The 19,174-nt window shown below is 43.8% G+C and overlaps 1 protein-coding gene across 2 annotated transcripts in view; it reads left to right on the top strand.

The window, feature by feature from the left end:
* The window catches only part of MINDY2 (MINDY lysine 48 deubiquitinase 2), a 105,014-nt gene extending 101,633 nt beyond the window's left edge, over positions 1-3,381 (top strand). For both annotated transcript variants that reach the window (XM_040413881.1, XM_040413882.1), the window contains exons 8-9: positions 1,377-1,556; positions 2,660-3,381. In XM_040413881.1, coding sequence (XP_040269815.1) covers positions 1,377-1,556; positions 2,660-2,782 — 303 coding nt within the window. In that variant the 3' untranslated portion in view covers positions 2,783-3,381. The remainder of the gene's footprint in view (positions 1-1,376; positions 1,557-2,659) is intronic.
* The last annotated feature ends 15,793 nt before the right edge of the window (positions 3,382-19,174 follow it).

Genomic DNA, 19,174 nt, shown 5'->3' with positions numbered 1-19,174 from the left:
ATATACAGTGTAGACTTAGTTTTGGCCATTATCCAGACAGTCTGTCTCTCATAGTGACTGATACTGGGTCAGAAATCTGGTGCATCTTTAGACAGTCTAGGTTATTCCACCTATTTTTTGGCCTAGTTTACACAGAAAACCTGTCCACATGCCCCTGATAATCTATGCCCGTGTGTGTCCACCAAACACTGTAGACCCATTTCAGTTTCACATATGTATCCTGAATAGCTGACTGTGCCCATATTCTAGTTTAAAAACTGGGAAATGTCAAGAATGTCAGAATAAATCTAAATGACATAATGCAAAGAAAGTTGCCCGCAATGCATTCCACCTGAATACAGTGACATTGAAGGCGGGTATTTGGAAAAGACTGCAACTAGTGCACCGAGGATCAGCATTTGTTACAGAACAAATGGAGCACAGGAGCCTATTTTTTCTTTAAATTATTTTACTCACTTATATAGCCCTGCTATATTGCGCAGCACTACAGACATTATCATCACGCTGTTCCCAATGGGGCTCCTAACCTAAGGTCCCTATCAGTATGTTTTTGGAGCATGGGCGGAAACCTACACAAACTTCATGCAGATGTTTTCCTTGGTTGAACCTAGGACCCCATCTCTGCATGGTACCAAAGCTAACCACCAAGCCACCGTGCTGCCCCAAAGGGGAGATTTCTTTTTGAGACCCCTCTAGATAACTTCTGTCTAATATCAGAATTTTTCTGAAGCAGGAGACTTAAATTGTGCCAGATTTATCACAGTGACTGACGCTGGATAAGAAGTCTGCTCTATCTTTGAACGGTCTAATCTAAGGTCATGCCACCTCTAAGTTGGTCAGTATTTTGGCACATTTTTTCAGCACACAGATGCATTTAAACCATACCTCCTTTTCTCATTGAGTGGATGTCTAAAACACTTCATAAATGCAGCGCAAAGCATGTACACCAATCTTTGGGCACAGATTGCACCAAAAAGCTCACTTTTAATAGTAAGTCTTCCCCATTGTGTCTACAAATATGTTGTCTGCACAACTGTCATTTGTAATTTGTACAAGATTGATGGTGATCGGTAGAGCGACAGTAAGTGTTCGTTACGGAGTATAAATGACATAGATTCAGTCAGGTGTTACCGGTAGTGACCGTGTGTAAATGGCGAGTAATGAAGGGCTGGAATGCATCGTCATACCTTTTTATTTTTTTAATAGGACGGACTGCTGAGCTATTCCATTCAGAGACATCCAGTTTAAAAAAAGTATACCGCCCTGTTTTTTTTACAATGGCAGCCCAATTACCAGTCACAGTTGGAGTTATATTTCCCAATGTGTATTTCTGTCCCAGGCTTTTCTCTTGTGTTGATGAGCTGTGTCTTTCCTAGGACTATCTGATGGCATTATCACTACAGCAAGAGCAGCAGAACCAAGACATTGACTGGGAACAGATACCAGAAGGCATCAGCGATCTTGAATTGGCTAAAAAACTTCAGGAAGAAGAGGACAGGAGAGCCTCACAGTATTACCAGGAACAAGAGCAGGCAGCAGCCTCTGCTCCTCAGCCGGTAATGTAGCACGCAAGCCAATCCAACATTCAATAGGAAAAGTCATTTGGGGCAATAGATCAATAGTCTTCTCTGATGACAAAGGTGCAGCGATGAGTATAATGACCCAAAAATAGTGGTGAAAACAGTGGGTGTTTGTGCTGAAGTCTTGGGTATCCTTTTGTTCATTTCTATAAATTTTCAAAAAAATAGAAAAGCTTTTATTTTCCTATGTGGTAAAAACTTGATGACAAGGCAGAAGATGATCATCCTGCACCAATGTAGTCTCTGAAGCAGACCTTTTGTGACCCATAGCAGATGAGCTGTCCAATCTATTGCAGAAGCTCCATGAAACTGGGAAATAGTAAACCAGTGGTTGAGCATGGAAACTAAGGGCCCATTGTAAATTTAAAAAAAGTACATTTGTAAAGCTACAAAGTCCCCGAAATAGAGCAGTATTGGCACCAAAGGTCTTCATGAAAGGCCAAACCAATAGACTAATCTGTGCACAAAAATACTGGATTGCTGAAGAATGGCAACCGGCATTCTGAACTGATGGGTCAAAATGTTAAACATGTCTGCTGTACAGGATGCCATTTTGTCTTTTAAAATTGGTGAGTGTGACAATGATGGGTGTTCGTAGCCAACAAAAAGCAAGGTGCAGGTTACCTGAAGGGTTGGCTCTGCATTTAGGCAATTTAATTTGGTCAGAATTGATAAAGTCCTCAGTAATTTACAAACAATTTTTTCATCAACCACTAACACCATCAAAAAGTTGGTTCAATTTTTTACCTTAATTCGTAGACATGAAACTTTCAAGAGGTTGTACAAGATTAGAAAAAATGCTGCTTTCTCCCAAAAACGGGAGCTGAGCTGCAATACCCGACACAAGCACTGAGTTGTGACACTGTTTTGGGAGAAAGGAAAGGAAGATTTTCTTAATACTGGACAACCCCATTAAATTTAGAAACTTTTCATGTCTTCAGTTTTGAAGACCTGTTTGCTCTCCAGACTGAAGACTTTATATGAAGAATTAATACGTTATACATTTCCCTGCTAGCTGATCTATATTTACATCCGTGTAATATATCTAATACTCGGAATGTGTTTTTCTTTAATTACAGCCGGGACAGCCACCTCAGGCAGCTGCCAGTCCCTCCAGCGGACGACCGCCGGGGAGCAGTGAGAAAAAGAGGAAAGAGCCGAAAGAAAAGGAAAAGGACAAGAATTCTTGCGTACTTTTATAACAGAAATGAATGTCCTTTTCTTGTCCCATGAAGAGGCATGTCAATGTATAGAGAGGAGGAGACACCGGTTCTAAGCCATCTGTGCCTGAAAACCCCCAGCCGTGTTTCAGTTTGGAAAGGGGGATTTGTTACAGACCTGTTTAGACTTGTGTGGTAATATCCCGTGTCCTTGTCCATCATTTTGGAACAAGAAGTTACATCACTACATCTTTTTAAATAAAGCATAGCTTCTTTCATGATAGTTAGCCATACAATATTGCAGACTGTTGTGACCACAGGAAGCAAAAAAGTGGTGACCCTTTGTCAGGTAAGTCTTAGACCTGGGGAATATACTGTATTATGAAGGATATAGGAGTAAGAGGAAGCTAGATGAAGTATAATGTCCAAGCATGGTTGCTCTTTTTACCTTCCACCCTTGTTTCTACATTGCAGATCTGGTTGGCCCAAGTCCTCTTTAAACTCCTTACACCATAGCTACATAGACTTTATTCATTGTAAGTAAGGGAATATTTACTTCTTCACTGTGTCATAACCTGGGCTTTGTGCCTAAAATATCAGGTATGAAGATTTTGTGACAAAAATACACTTTTTTTTTTATATTTAGGACCAGTATGACTTTTTCATGTATATAATGTTCTGTATGTGGTGACACGGTTTTACAAATAGATTGGTTAGTACGTGTCTGATCTAAGAACTTACTTGAAGAGTAACTGCACTTTCATAAAACTTTGGACATGTCATAGAGATCTGAAGTTTTGCTCAGTGGGAGTCCAGATGCTGAGACCCAACTGATCGCTGAAACAAAAGGGCAGAAGTACTCAGACGTGTTTTGTCTGCTGAGGTGTAACCGGCTCTTCTTGTTAGCTGAAGATGGTCTCATAGAAGACGTTGAGGTTAGCCGATCACAGCCAAAGGGGCAGAGCACTAAGGCAAGTGCCTCTGCCTGTTTGCTTCAGCAATCAGTTGAGGTCTCAGACCCCACTGATATAAACATCTGATATGTCACTGTAGAAGTGCAGTTACTCTTCAAGGAAAATACCTGTGAAATCAATAAAAGTGAGACTGTTACATACTTCAATATGCACATGTTGTCTGTTGGCAGGCTGACTTGCCTTCTTGGCCATATTTAAAGCCTGTGGACATCAGGGAACTTTTTTTTTTTTTACTTAAATGCATCTATTTTGGTCTGAAAGCACTTTTATAATAGGGCTTTATTTAAAAATGAGTGCTGTTTGTTTTTTTGCAGCTTCTATGTATCACAGTATATAGGCTGAAGAATGTCATTCATGAGAAGTCCATCGGAGTACCGCAGACTGCTCACTCACTAGCTCCTCTTGCCCCTCTCTGTGGTGACTGAGCCGTCATCCAAAATATTTTACTGTGTACAACATTCTGCACCCTGATATGTACTGTGAAATATACAGGCTTCAGAAACCTAACAGTGCAACATTTTTTAATCATACCTTATTACAAAAATGTTTTTCATCCAAAAATACACGCATGTCACTAAAATTATGCCCCCAAAGATGTCCATAGGCTGTGAGGCTGGATGCACACACTTTGCTTTGCAGCATGGTTATTGGTGTTTTTTTACAGGATTTTTTTATTTATTTCATTTTATTTTTAACGCAGCAGGCTTTGGGTATGGTGATTTTTTTATTTTCTTTTTTTTCCTACAACAATTACAAAAATCGCAAATAAATTTGCATCTCCATGTCAGGCAACCCCCTGGCTTGCTTTCACTCACAATGGCTAAACCACATCGCATTTGCGCCAAATTCATTATTATTTCATAAATTTGGCTCATAGAATAGACAGGATTTTCGGATTATTATTATTATTATTTTTTTTTTTTTTTTTTTACTGATGACCTGTTTCTCTGGATAGGTCATTAGTATCTGATCAGCTGGTTTGGGAAGGCAGCGGCACTCCTGTGAGCGCCGCAGCCTTCTTATGGCTTACCAAGCACAGCACTGTATATTGTACAGCGGCTGTGCTTGGTATCGCGCTCAGCCCCATTCGCTTTCTATGGGTCACATGAACGTGTTGTCAGTCCTAGGAGAAGCAGAGAGAAGGCCATGGCATTGCTTTCTCAAACAGCTGATCGGCGGGCGTCCCGTGTGTCGGATCCCCTCCGAACAGATACTGATGACCTATCCTGAGGATTGGTCATCAGTATAGAAATCTCAGAAAACCCCTTTATACTGACACCAAAGCGACTAAAATGATAAATTCTCCCACTTAAACATTTTAAAAAATGCTTGAAATTCATGTTTTTTTTTAAAAGTGTTCTATTGTGTGTGGAGGAGGCCCAAGAAAGGTGTTTTTTTTTTTTTGTCTCGTCTCATTAAACTTGAAATGGTTGTAAGCAAGCGTCACTATGGGGGAGATTTTGAAATCTCCTGCGCTGCTGGATGAGGCGCCTAATCTATGATGAGACGCATCATCCAACAGGCCGTGCACGAGAATAAATTTGCAGCAGCTTGAAGCTGTCTTCAAATGCGTCTGAAAACGGGCGCAAATTAACATAATGTCGGACCCTCCACCTTTTCAGAAATTGACAAAATTTGTTGTAAGTGGCGTTTTAAAAGTCGCAAACACTGTGTTTGCAACTTTTTTATGCCACAAAATTAGCACTGGGGGATGAGAAATCTCCCCCTATGTATTTACCGTATGTTAAGGCTTCTTTGGGCATTCTGGGTAATGTTCTCATTCTCAATGTTTTATGGCCCTAGGATTGACAATCAGTCTGTGATATGTTCATTTGTGTCTTTTTATAATAACCCGTATTACATTTTTGAAAGGTTTTCATATAGCTGTAGCTTGTGTCTTGATGTACCTAAATATAATTGGACAGACATTGGTTTCCCAATGTTTTACTTCCAAGCGTCTAACATTTCACCAAAGGATATACCAATGTTAGAATACAATATGTGGCACATACGCAACATTTCTGGTGTACAAAAGTCACAGGGACAAATTTATTGTTTTATGCCACTTTTGTGGCATAAAAAGTTGCATATTATGACGCACTACATAATTGTGCTATACATTGCAGTTTGCAACTTTTCAAGAAAAAATTGGATTTCCTGTAATTTACACTAGAAGATGGCATTAATTGTAGTTCAAATCTGCCCCAGCTTTTAGCTGGCACGGACTTGAATTTTTGGTGCATATACATCAAATTTATTAAGAGGCCTGTGCCTCTTAAGAAATGTGGCACATTTTGCACCAATGGACTTTATACTAAGGCTGGCATATTTACACTTAACACATTTACAGTAATTTATGCCAGAAAATTGGTGTAAATTAATTTACGATCGTAGCAGTCATAGGTTTCAGGTTGTGGTGCACAGACAGTACAAGATGTGACAAATGTATTAAAGGGTTTTAATGGCAAGTTTTTAAGTTATCCCCTATCCACAGTATAAGGGATAACAAACTGATCACTAGTAACCCCACTGATCCTGAGAACCGAGATCCTATTTTCCCGATCTGATAGAGCGGCAGGTCGAGCATGTGCCCTGCCACGCCATTCATTCTCTATTGCCGGAGATGGAGGGTGCATGCTCGACCTGCCGCTCTATTGGTGGAAGAACCCCATCCCCTGCGTTCGGATCCCCACCAGTCAGTTAATTATTCCCTATTCTGTGGATAAGGGATAACTTCAAAACTTGGTTTAACCATGTTAAGAGGCGTGCATCGCTTAATAAATTTACTGCATCTTAGGCTGGGTACACATCACCTTTTTGTCTTATGTTTAGCATATACATTGAGGGAAAATTCAAAAGTGCTTTTCCATCCTGCAAAATTAAGCAAAAAACAAAAAGGGTATACATTTAGGCAGGGATGTTCTGTTAAATGTCTGCAGTTTTTGTGTACATTATTAAATGTGAGCCAAAAATGTGATGTGAACCCAGCCTTACGCAGGTGCAGTTTTTTTTTTTTTTTTTTTTTACTAGGGACTCATGTTTTGGTCCGCATTCAAGCCAAATTTTTTACGGCTTAGATGCAGACCCCTTTCACTTCAATAGGGCTGCAAAAGATGCGGCCAGCACACGGAGTGCTGTCTGCATCAGTTCCTCCGTTCCGCAGCCCCGCAAATAAAAAAAAAAAAAATATTTAATGTCCTATTCTTTTCCGTTTTGTGGACAAGAATATCTATTTCTATCATAGAGTGGAACATTCCGTTCTGCAAAATGCGGAGCACACATGGCTGGTATCCGTGGTTTTGCGGATACGCCATTTAAGGACACAGTACAGTCGTGTGCATGAGGCCTAAGACTGATATATGAAACGTCAGTATTTAGTAAATGTGCCCTAATGTTGTTTCTCCCTAACAAACACCCACATGTTCTTCAGTTTGGCATTTGGCTTCTTTAAATTTTTTCAGTGTAGACTTTGAAGCTGGGGACTACAGTAACAAGGGTGGATGGAATAATTTAATTTTGACAGCCTGTTTATTAGGATGTTGCAGCTTTTGCGGTTTCTTTGCATGTTTGGTATGATTGGCCCTACATTTGAAGGTAGCTTCAATCCTGCGCATGTCCTCTCCAGTAGGCTGTTGCGGCATAGAATGCCGGGAATCAGCCAGACAAAAAAAAGTTGCATGCAGCGTTTTTTTGTCTAACCAATTCCCTGCATATTTTCTGGGTGGCGGGCAGATCTCTGCAGGACCCCATTATAGTCAGAGGTTGGGCTGGCGGTAGTATCAAGCAATGCCGGATCTGGAGAACTCCAGCAGGCTGCAGATTTTAAAGTAGCCTAAGGTTAGTTTTGGTTTCACACCAGGTGCACCCCTATTATGGCTGAGTGTCCCAACACAATGTGGGTCTAGAGAAACAAATTGACAGCACAATAGGTGCTGTTAGTTTAGGTCGTTAGATCTTCAGTCAGGCCAAGACACTGCCATAATACAGGCACACAAGTGATATAATAGTGATACACTCATGGCAGCTAGCCTTATAGATGAAGAAGATCCTGGTTGTGTACTGCCAAGCTTCCTGTCTCCATCTTCATGTCCTATTTATCCTTCGGCTGATGGCTTGCCAACAACATTAGCCAGCCTCAGTAGTTAGGCGGTATATTCTAGTCGTCATCATCATCATCATCATCATCATCATCATCATCTGCGTTACAAGTCAGATTTTACTGCAGTTGATGTGGAGGACGCTTCACTTTGGTGACATGTATTTTTCTTTAATTAAAATATATGCTGTAATTGACAAAATACACTTTCCTTGTGTATTGCATTTTATTTTTACACGAGCAATCTTTCCAAAGTACAGACAAATAAGCCTTTCAGTAAGTATGAGAAATGTGAGAGACAATCTTCTGCTTACTTATGCCCAATCCATATTGGACAGTACAGAAAAGTTAGTGGTTGCACACTATATGTTGTAACTACTGTAAAGGATATGTGCACCGCTGTAGTCAGTCTTCTTTCTTCCAGTGCATTCAAAATACTAAAAAATTTGGCAAATAGTGTTGATTTCAAATCCACCATTTGGCATATGCAGACTTATGGTCAACAGATTTGTTTAGCTGCTGCTCAATATTTGCAGCCTGCAAACAAACCCTGTGTCTGTGCTGCTCGTGTACTGTATTGTACCTTTTTTTCTAATGTATTTTTGAGTACTTTAGAGGCATCTGTGGGGAGGGTTCTTAACACACACTTATTAAGTAGATTTCTGACGTAAGTCACAACTTGCACAGCCAGGTGTGTAACTTGGAGGAGCAAAAGAAACGGGCCAAGGGGCTAAAGCATTGAGAGAAGGGAGTGTAACGGAAAGCATGCTGCACAGGGAACACCCACTGTGCTCAGGATTTGCAGCTTCACAAGCAAGCATGCCAGAGATATCAGGTCTTACAATTCTAATAGCATAGTGCAATGTGAACTAGGTACACAGAAAAAGATTTCTTTGTCTAGGAGGGCAAAGGTGCACATACCCTTTTAAAATTCTAGAAATCTGTCATGGTCTGAACTGATGACAGGTGGTGTCTTATTGGTAACACTGACATTTCTGAAGGTTTATTGGTAAAGATTTTATCATCATAGTTTTCTTGAACCAACTGACCTGAATCTCATCCACTTTTTATTTTTATTCATCAAAAGAAAGTGGCAGGATTTTGAGAAATACTGATATTCAGGTAAAGGGACTATTTGTCCTCTACTGGTTAACAAGAATTCTGGACAGTTGGCTTAAGCAGCCATTACTGTAATCTAGCTATGAATTAGGCGTGACCGGATAGTAAACTTGTATTCTAAAGTGTTACAGACATGAATCCCCAGAACTTGCACAACCAAACTGTGTTGTGTGTAACATTCTTTGAGAATTGGACCGACTTAACAAATGTAGGACCGAGCATGATGCCCTGTTAGTGGACATTTCTCAACCATCTGATGCTCTAATGGTAACTCTGGGGTCACAACATTCAGGGTTAGCTCCATATTTTGATTGAAGTTAAATTTACAATGTTGCAAATCATCACATTGAGAAATGTTTTATTACAAAGTCTGCCCCTTTCTCTCTGCCACCACTTTCCTATAACTGGAACTCTGATGCTTTGATTTACATTTCTTGTGTTTCTGCAACTCTGCACCCATGTCTGAATGTGTTCAAATTAGTTTTTTATGATATGTATGTGTATATACATGTTTGTACCTGTGATCAGTTAATTGTGTATGTTGATAGAATCAGTTCTTACAGCTTTGAAGACTAATAGTGCAATTCACAAAGCTGTAAGTAACAATGTCAACTCTAAACACTTATGAATTGTTATATTCTAAATTATTTAAAATTAAAGCACTACCAAAACCAATAATAGTGTTGTGTTGCACTAAATTGTCAAAAGGGAAAGCGCAGATGTGAAAGTAGCCTACCTCGTGTGTCCCAAATTTTGTTTTTTGGGACATCATTCAATTTCTACACCACAATTTTTAGTATTTGACTCAAAAAATGTCCCAAAGAAGGTATATAGTGGAAGAGGCCTATGTTATTGTCGCTTCCAGTACAGAGTCCGCTACTGGTGGTGACCCATCATTCTTCTTGTCATCTGCTAGCAACTATGAACAAACCCCAAAGAGGTGTCCCAGGACAGACTGCTGCCCCTGATGACCCCAGATAACACCTGAGATTATTTTTTCCCAAATCCCCAGGTATACAGTTTGAACCGGACTTTTTTTTAAAATATTTAATAGTTGCCCGGACCATTTTGCACACAGAGCAGTTAATTTCCCTAAATCCCAACTCCTTTTATGCTAGACCTCAGAAATGGACCCAGTTACATAGATCAAAAATGGCCAAATCTTGGGGCATTGCAAAATATATATATATATATATATATATATATATATATATATATATATATGTCAGGTCCATAAATATTGGGACATCGACACAATTCTACCATTTTTGGCTCTATACACCACAATGGTTTTGAAATGAAACGAACAAGATGTGCTTTAACTGCAGACTGTCAGCTTTAATTTGAGGGTATTTACATCCAAATCAGGCGAACGGTATAGGAATTACAACTTGGTCTGTTTTTTTCTTTTGGTTATCCGAGACTTGAGTGTTACTTTTCCTTAATATGAAAATTACACACTTGGTGCAATAAGGGCATTGCCATTGCTCTTGTCTCACCTAAATTCCACTTATTTTTATGGCCAGCCTCTCCCTCTCTGCTTTAATTGACAGGGCTAGGAAGTGGCAAAGCAGCAAGGGAGAAGCTGGCCTCAGAAACTAGTGGAACTTGGGTGCAACAAAAGCAATGATCATGCCCTCATTGCACCGAAGGCCTATTTTGCGTATTAAAGGGGTTTGTTCGGGTTCAAAGCTGAACCCGGACATACCCACATTTTCACCCAGGCAAGTCCTTGCCCTGCGCTGGATCGCACAAAGCAAAGGATTTCTGGTTTATATAGACTGCTGGGCGGAGGCTTCCACCTAGCAGTGTTCCCGGTGACCTCACCTGCTCTGATGAGAGGGCTTTTAGAGCTGGGCGGCAGCGTCTGGTTCGTCACTGGAACTCCATAAAATGCCTTTGCCCTGCACAATTCAGGGCAAAGGAGAGTATTGGAGCATGAAATGCTCCGATGCGAACATAAGGGGGCTGCCTCTTTGAAATTGTGAGTATGTTCGGGTTCAGCTCTGAACCCGGACAACCCCTTTAAGAAAAAGTATGACTTGGGGAACAGCGCCTCATATCTGGTGTTGCTGCATTTAAGAGAAAATGGGTAAAAAAATTGTGTGGAGCTTTTTCTCCTGATACTCCTTGTGAAAATGCAACATTTGGGGCTAAAGCAGCATGTTATTGGAAAATATGTAATTTTTCGTCTTCACAGCCAAGTGTTTAAAAAATTTCATGAAACACTTGTTGGTTTCAAGTGCTCACTATACCCCTCGAAAAAAATCTGAGGGGTGTAGTTTCCAAAATGGGGTAAATTTTTGTGGGTTTTTACAGTAGGAGTACCTCAGGGTCTCTTCAAATGCAACATAGTAAAAACCATTCCAGCTAAACCTGCCCCCTAAAAGTCATATGGTGCTCCTCTTCTGAGCCCGGCAATGTTGCCCATACAGCAGTTTATGTCCACATATGGGGTGTTGCTGTATTCAGGAGAAAATGGGCAACAAATTGTGGGGTGATTTTCTCTTGTTAACCTTTGTCAAAATGAAAAATGTGGGGCTAAAGCACCATTTTATTGGACACCACAACTCCACACCACTAATAAATTACATCTTTATTCAAATAACCTCTGTAAAACATTACAAAAATGCACAATACATGATAATAATACTACTCAATAAAAATGGATCCCAATATGGCAGTAGGCGGCGGAAACGTAGCAGTACAAATCACATGATCAAATAGAAAATATTCAAATACATAGTAAGTACCAGTCCCTCCTTGCAACTTCACATCTTCAATATACACTCACCTAAAGAATTATTAGGAACACCTGTTCTATTTCTCATTAATGCAATTATCTAGTCAACCAATCACATGGCAGTTGCTTCAATGCATTTAGGGGGGTGGTCCTGGTCAAGACAATCTCCTGAACTCCAAACTGAATGTCATAATGGGAAAGAAAGGTGATTTAAGCAATTTTGAGCGTGGTATGGTTGTTGGTGCCAGACGGGCCGGTCTGAGTATTTCACAATCTGCTCAGTTACTGGGATTTTCACGCACAACCATTTCTAGGGTTTACAAAGAATGGTGTGAAAAGGGAAAAACATCCAGTATGCGGCAGTCCTGTGGGCGAAAATGCCTTGTGGATGCTAGAGGTCAGAGGAGAATGGGCCGACTGATTCAAGCTGATAGAAGAGCAACGTTGACTGAAATAACCACTCGTTACAACCGAGGTATGCAGCAAAGCATTTGTGAAGCCACAACACGCACAACCTTATGGCGGATGGGCTACAACAGCAGAAGACCCCACCGGGTACCACTCATCTCCGCTACAATTTGCACGAGCTCACGAAAATTGGACTGTTGAAGACTGGAAAAATGTTGCCTGGTCTGATGAGTCTCGATTTCTGTTGAGACATTCAAATGGTAGAGTCCGAATTTGGCGTAAACAGAATGAGAACATGTATCCATCCTCTGATGGCTACTTCCAGCAGGATAATGCACCATGTCACAAAGCTCGAATCATTTCAAATTGGTTTCTTGAACATGACAATGAGTTCACTGTACTAAAATGGCCCCCACAGTCACCAGATCTCAACCCAATAGAGCATCTTTGGGATGTGGTTGAACGGGAGCTTCGTGCCCTGGATGTGCATCCCTCAAATCTCCATCAACTGCAAGATGCTATCCTATCAATATGGGCCAACATTTCTAAAGAATTCTATCAGCACCTTGTTGAATCAATGCCACGTAGAATTAAGGCAGTTCTGAAGGCAAAAGGGGGTCCAACACCGTATTAGTATGGTGTTCCTAATAATTCTTTAGGTGAGTGTATATATATATATATATATTTCCCCAGTCGTCTCCATGACAGCACAAACTGAGATTGCCTTCCTCTGATAGGACAGGAAAAAGCACACAGAGAGGTTAAAACCCCACCCCCACCCCTCATCGCCAGTGTTTTTTCCTGTCCTGACAAGGAAGGAATGCCAGAGAGGTGCTGGGAGCTCTTCTGGGTTCCCTAGTCCTTTTTTTCTTCGGTTTTTACCTTTTTTCTTCTCGCCCTGCTACGGCAGGGGGTCATCCGTTAGACCGGAGGTCGGTTCCGGGGTCCGGCTCTTCCCTCCTCCAGGTGCGGTCTATGCCCGGGTCACCCTCATTCATGGTGACCCCGGCGAAATTCCCTCTGCGGCGGCCCAGGCGGGCTTGAAGCAGTGCGGTAGGGCGGCTGGAGCGACGCTATGACGCGCTTCCCTCCAGTCGCCAGGTGATGACGTCGGACGCCGGGAGGCGTGGCCAGCGTCGTGACGTCACGGAGGCCGCAGCCGGCGCCAAATTCAAAAAGGGACACCGATTCGGACCGCTCTGAGGCCTCTACGATTCACCCTACCTGCTGACAGCATCGTAAGTGGACGGGAGCTGAGAGGATGAGCGCCCCTACCACCACTGGCTCGGGTCCTGAGCCCCCTACCACTCTGGGCGGTGTGAGTAGCCTGCTGGCACCTTTTCTTATTGCATATTTTCCCTGCAGTGGCTGACCCTTTCCTCCCTTGTGTGTTGCAGGGAGAAAAGGAGTCTACCTCCTCTGTTAAATCCAAACCCAGGAAGTGCGGCGTCTGTTCTAAGCGCCTTCCTTCCTCAGGGTCCAAGTTACTGTGTAAGGACTGCACCTCTACCGTGGTGAAGGCAGAGTCCTCTAGTTTTATGGAGGAGATCAAGACTCTGGTCAGAACGGAGGTCCAATCAGCGTTAGCCGCTAGGGACCCCCCTGCCTCCCCTATACCCCAGCCCTGTCAGGGCCACAGACCACCCTCCTCCAGAGGCCTGGACTACTGCGGGAGTGATCCGGACTCGGCCGACTCTGTTTTGTCAGATGCGGGGACTTCGGCTAGATCTCAGGAATTGGAGGAAAGTAGTGAGTACAGGAGATTCCTCTTTAACCCAGAGGATATAGAAGAATTGATCCGAACCATCAGGGCTACTATTAAGATGGAGGTCCCTAAGAGGTCCAAGTCAGTCCAGGAGGAGATTTTCGGGGGTTTAGGGGAGAGGCACAAATCAGTGTTCCCGGTCCCGGACAATATCCAGAAGATGATACGGGCAGAATGGGAGAAACCAGAGAAGGGTTCCTTTATCCCACGGGGCCTCAAAAGGCGATACCCCTTCGACGAATCGGACTGTGCCGACTGGGAGACCATTCCCAGGGTGGATGCTCCCGTCGCTAAGGTAGCGAAACGTACGGTCCTTCCGTTTGAGGACGCAGCGCAGCTCAAGGACCCCCTAGATAGGAAAGCCGAGAGTCTGCTCAAGAGAACCTGGGAAGCTACAGCAGCTCTCCTAAAACCGGGGGTAGCAGCGACATGTGTGGCTCGTACACTCGCGGTGTGGCTTAAACAACTAGAGCACCATTTAGCGAATAAGGCCCCTCGGGAGGAGATCCTGGATAGTATTCCTCTTCTGAAGAAGGCTACTTTCTTCCTTGCCGATGCCGCTGCAGAATCGGTTAGGCTTTCTGCCCGCACGGCGGTTCTGTCCAATACCACCAGACGGGTACTATGGCTTAAAGCCTGGTCGGGCGACTCCGTATCGAAAAACAGGCTGATATCCCTACCCTTTCACGGTCAGTACGTGTTCGGGTCCGACCTGGACAAAATCCTTGAGAATGCCACGGACCGTAAGAAGGGCTTTCCAGAGGACAAATCCAAGTCCAGGAGACAGTTTTTTCGGAGGCCCCAGCAGGATCCCAGGGCCGATAGGAGGAGCCGCGAGGGTCGCGGATTTACGAGAGGCGGGAGAGGAAAAGGTTTTTTCCTTAATCCCAACAGGGGAGATCCCTCTCCCTCTTCATCAAAACAATGACATCATCCCGGTCGGAGGAAGGCTCAGCTCCTTTCTAGGGGTTTGGGAGCAAACCATCACGGATCCATATATATTAGGCATCGTAGAACATGGCTACACTATAGAACTGGATTCCCTTCCTCCGCAGAGGTTCGTCCTGACCAAGCTCACCAGGGGCCTCGAGTCTCCCTTATCCGAGGGCGTAAGAAACTTATTACGCCTGGGGGCAGTAGAAAAGGTACCCGCCAGAGATTTGGGGAAGGGTCACTATTCCCCCTTATTCCTGGTCCGGAAATCGAATGGCAATTTTCGGACCATCATAAATTTGAAACCCCTGAACAAACACATCACCTACCACAAGTTCAGGATGGAGACAGTCAAGTCAGCGGTGAAGCTCATCAAGAGAGGGTCTATGATGGCTACAATAGACCTCTCCGACGCATACTTCCACATCCCAATACAGGTCCGTTCCAGAAGATATCTGAGGTTCGCGGTGGAGCAAGGCGGGACACTTTGCCACTTTCAGTTCAAGTGCCTCCCGTTCGGCATATCATCGGCACCCCGCATATTCACCAAAGTGATGGCGGAGGTCGTAGCCTCCCTAAGCAAGGAGGGGATAATAATCGTCCCTTACCTAGACGACCTGCTAATAGTAGCAGAATCCTCAGATCTCCTTCACAGACACATCCAGGTGGTTCTCTCGCGCCTCCAGAACTTGGGCTGGTTGATCAACCGGGAGAAGTCCGACATGTTCCCAGACCATCGGAAGGTATTCCTGGGTATTCTCTTGGATTCAGTTCTTCAAAAATCTTTTCTCCCTCCGCTAAAGGTACAGAAGCTGAGGTCAAGGGTCCTCCACTTCACCAAACAGTCCCGTTGCTCAATAAGGCAGGGCATGGAAATGCTGGGCCATCTCACCTCCTGCATCCCCGCGGTAGCCTGGGCCCAATTCCATACGAGGCCTTTACAGAAGCTGGTTCTAAAGCAATGGAATGGGTATCGATCATCCCTGGACCAGGGGCTGTCAGTGTCCCGGGAGGTAAAGGCTTCACTGGGCTGGTGGCTCAAGGCAAAGAACCTGGAATCGGGAGTTCCATGGAGGCAGGAAAGTGTGTTTTCCCTCACGACGGACGCCAGCTCTTGGGGCTGGGGGGCCCTCACGGCTTCGGAGACTTTCCAGGGGATTTGGTCCGAGGACCAGAGAGAGATGTCCTCCAACTACAGAGAGCTCCGTGCGGTGTGGGAAGGCCTCAGGTCCATCCAAATACAGGCCAAAAATCGCCACGTTCTGGTCCATTCGGACAATTCTACAGCGGTGGCTTTTATCCAGCACCAAGGAGGAACAAGACACGGTCATCTCCAGAGGCTCTCAGACCGAATCTTCCTTTGGGCAGAAAAGAATCTACAATCCCTTGCGGCAGTACATCTAAAGGGATCCCTGAATCTCCAGGCGGATTACCTCAGTCGGCAAAGTCTGGATCCAGGCGAGTGGTCTTTGTCCCAGATCGCTTTCCAACAAATTCGGGACCGTTGGGGGAATCCCATCCTAGACCTGTTCGCATCAGCAAAGAATCGCAAGGTTCAGAATTTCTTCTCCCTCAATCGGAGAGACCCATGTGTGGCAATAGACGCTTTTACCCAGAGCTGGACGACTGGCCTTGTCTACGCTTTTCCCCCGATACCAGTAATCCCAAGAGTGCTCCAAAAGTTTCAGTCCGAAAGGTGCAGACTGATTCTGGTGGTCCCATTCTGGCCCAGGAGAAGCTGGTTCGGGCTCCTCAGGTCCCTCAGCCCGGAAGATCCCATTCGTTTCCGGCCGGAGGAGGGTCTTCTAACCCAGGGTCCCATACCGCACCCCAATACCAACCTCCTCAAGCTGTCCGCTTGGATTCTGAGCAATCCCTCTTGCTAGGGCTAGGGCTCTCTGAGAGAGTAGTTAAGACCCTCTTACTCAGTAGGAAGTCTAACACCTCCAAAGCGTACCTCAAGGTTTGGAGGAAGTTCGCCTCCTGGGGAGGAGTCAGGTTCAACCAGTCCACCCCTAATATCCCGCTTATCCTGGAATTCCTCCAGGATGGGCTGGATTTGGGTCTTGCTCCTAACACATTGCGAGTTCAGGTGTCTGCCTTGGGGGCCCTCTATAATACCAGCCTCTATGAGGTCCCCTGGGTAGCAAGATTCCTGAAAGCGGCAGATCGACTAAAACCCAGAGTCAGGAATATGGTCGCACCATGGAACCTCAACACTGTCCTTTTAGGGCTGTCAGATGTTCCGTTTGAGCCTCTGCTCTCCCTATCTATTAAATGGCTCACTCTGAAAACCATCTTCCTAGTGGCCATATCCTCCGCAAGGAGGGTTTGCGAGCTCCAGGCCCTGTCCATACAGGAACCCTTCCTCAAGGTGCTAGACGACAAGCTCATTTTCAAATTAGACCCCTGTTTTCTCCCTAAGGTGGTCTCCTCCTTTCATAGGTCGCAAGATATAGTTATCCCGTCTTTTTTTCCTAATCCTAAAGACGAGCAGGAATCTAGATTCCACAATTTAGACGTTAGGCGTTCAGTTCTTCATTATTTGCACGCCACGGAGGAATGGCGTATCGATAAAAATTTATTTATCCAATTTGCAGGTCCAAATAAGGGTAAGAAGGCAGCTAAGAGCTCTATATCCCGCTGGATTAGATGCACCATTTCTGAGGCCTATAGAGCTTCTGGCAAGGAGGCTCCTACATCCCTTAGAGCCCACTCGGTTAGATCGGTCTCCACTTCTTGGGCTGAGAGAGCCTCTGCTTCGTTAGAACAGATCTGCAGGGCAGCTACCTGGAAGAGGGCCCACACCTTCACCAAGCATTATAGGGTGGATGTGTTTGCTGACGAGGACTTGGCCTTTGGACGTAAAGTCCTAGGTGCTGTAGTCCCCCCCTAAGTTACTTTGTTAGTTCTCAGTTTGTGCTGTCATGGAGACGACTGGGGAAATGAGTATTACACTCACCGGTAATCCGGTTTCCTGGAAGTCTCCATGACAGCACAACTTTGTCCCGCCCTTGTTTTTTTTCTCTGTCAATAGACTATTTGGCTAGCTTTATGTTCTACCCCTTGTCCTAGTCCTGTTATAATACACTGGCGATGAGGGGTGGGGGTGGGGTTTTAACCTCTCTGTGTGCTTTTTCCTGTCCTATCAGAGGAAGGCAATCTCAGTTTGTGCTGTCATGGAGACTTCCAGGAAACCGGATTACCGGTGAGTGTAATACTCATATATGCCATCAACATGAACAGGCCATAGTGGCTACGTTTAATCCTCGGGTAGACAAAAGCCAATCCTCTATATATGTCACACATGCACTGGTCAGATGGCAGATATATGAAAGCATTAAATACATTACAGGAGATAAGCGAAAGCAAGGGAGAAAGTACAAATGAATACAGACTGCAGTACTACTGAACCACCACCGCTTCCCTGACGCGCGTTATGCCCTTCAGATTATTCCAGGGGGCATGTATTGTTATGAACTAACAGTCTTGACCTCTTTCATATTGATTAAAATTGAAGGTTCTATACACAGAAATGTCATTCAATTTTGTATTTGGTTCATCCCACCCCACCACCTACATACACGAGTCAGTGAAGATGAACCAAATACAAAAGGGAATAACATTTCTGTGTATATTAATCAATATGAAAGAGGTCAAGACTGTTAGTTCACCTATTAAGACTGTGCAACATTTTTTCCACAACATTATTCCTATTCTTATTATTTTTCATTATTTCTCATTTTTTTTGTTGATTTATCATCTGTATTTATTGTAAGACTTTTCTGGTATAAATATCTAGACATTGAGCAACTATATACAAAAAAACGCATATATATATATATAATATACATAAAAACACACATGAATACCGCAATGGGGATAATTGGGAATATAGAATCCAGTGATCCATTCCGGGCATTTGCATTTACAAGATGGAGTATAAATAACCAGGATTCTCTATTGCGAGTGAAACCACTGAGGAAGAAGTAGGGATCTACTTCGAAACACGTCTGGTAATTTTTACTCGCAAAAGACCAGGATAAAAGAAGCATGGTCATGCACTAGATAATCTGTAATATGAACTTATATGAAATACTTCCACAACTGTAGGAAATAACGTGATAACAGCAGAAAGGTAACCCCTCATCTTGCGGGTATTAGAGCGTTACCATCGGCTGGTCCACTCTAAGAGAAAAAAAACAATGGGATACCAGTGGAAAGGTAACCTCGTATCTCGCGGGAGTTAGAGCCGCACACTTGAGATGCTGAAGACACACCATCAGCTAGTCCTGCCTGCCCACCCGCTCCAAAAGAGGTAAGCGCTCACACGTGGGACGCCACGGAGCAGGAACTTTGCGCTACAAACAGTGAGTATGGACAACCAACTCATGTA

The sequence above is a fragment of the Bufo bufo genome, chromosome 1, assembly GCF_905171765.1.
Source record: "Bufo bufo chromosome 1, aBufBuf1.1, whole genome shotgun sequence".
In the NCBI taxonomy this organism is placed as follows: Eukaryota; Metazoa; Chordata; class Amphibia; order Anura; family Bufonidae; genus Bufo; species Bufo bufo.
This window is presented reverse-complemented; position numbering and strand designations above follow the sequence as displayed.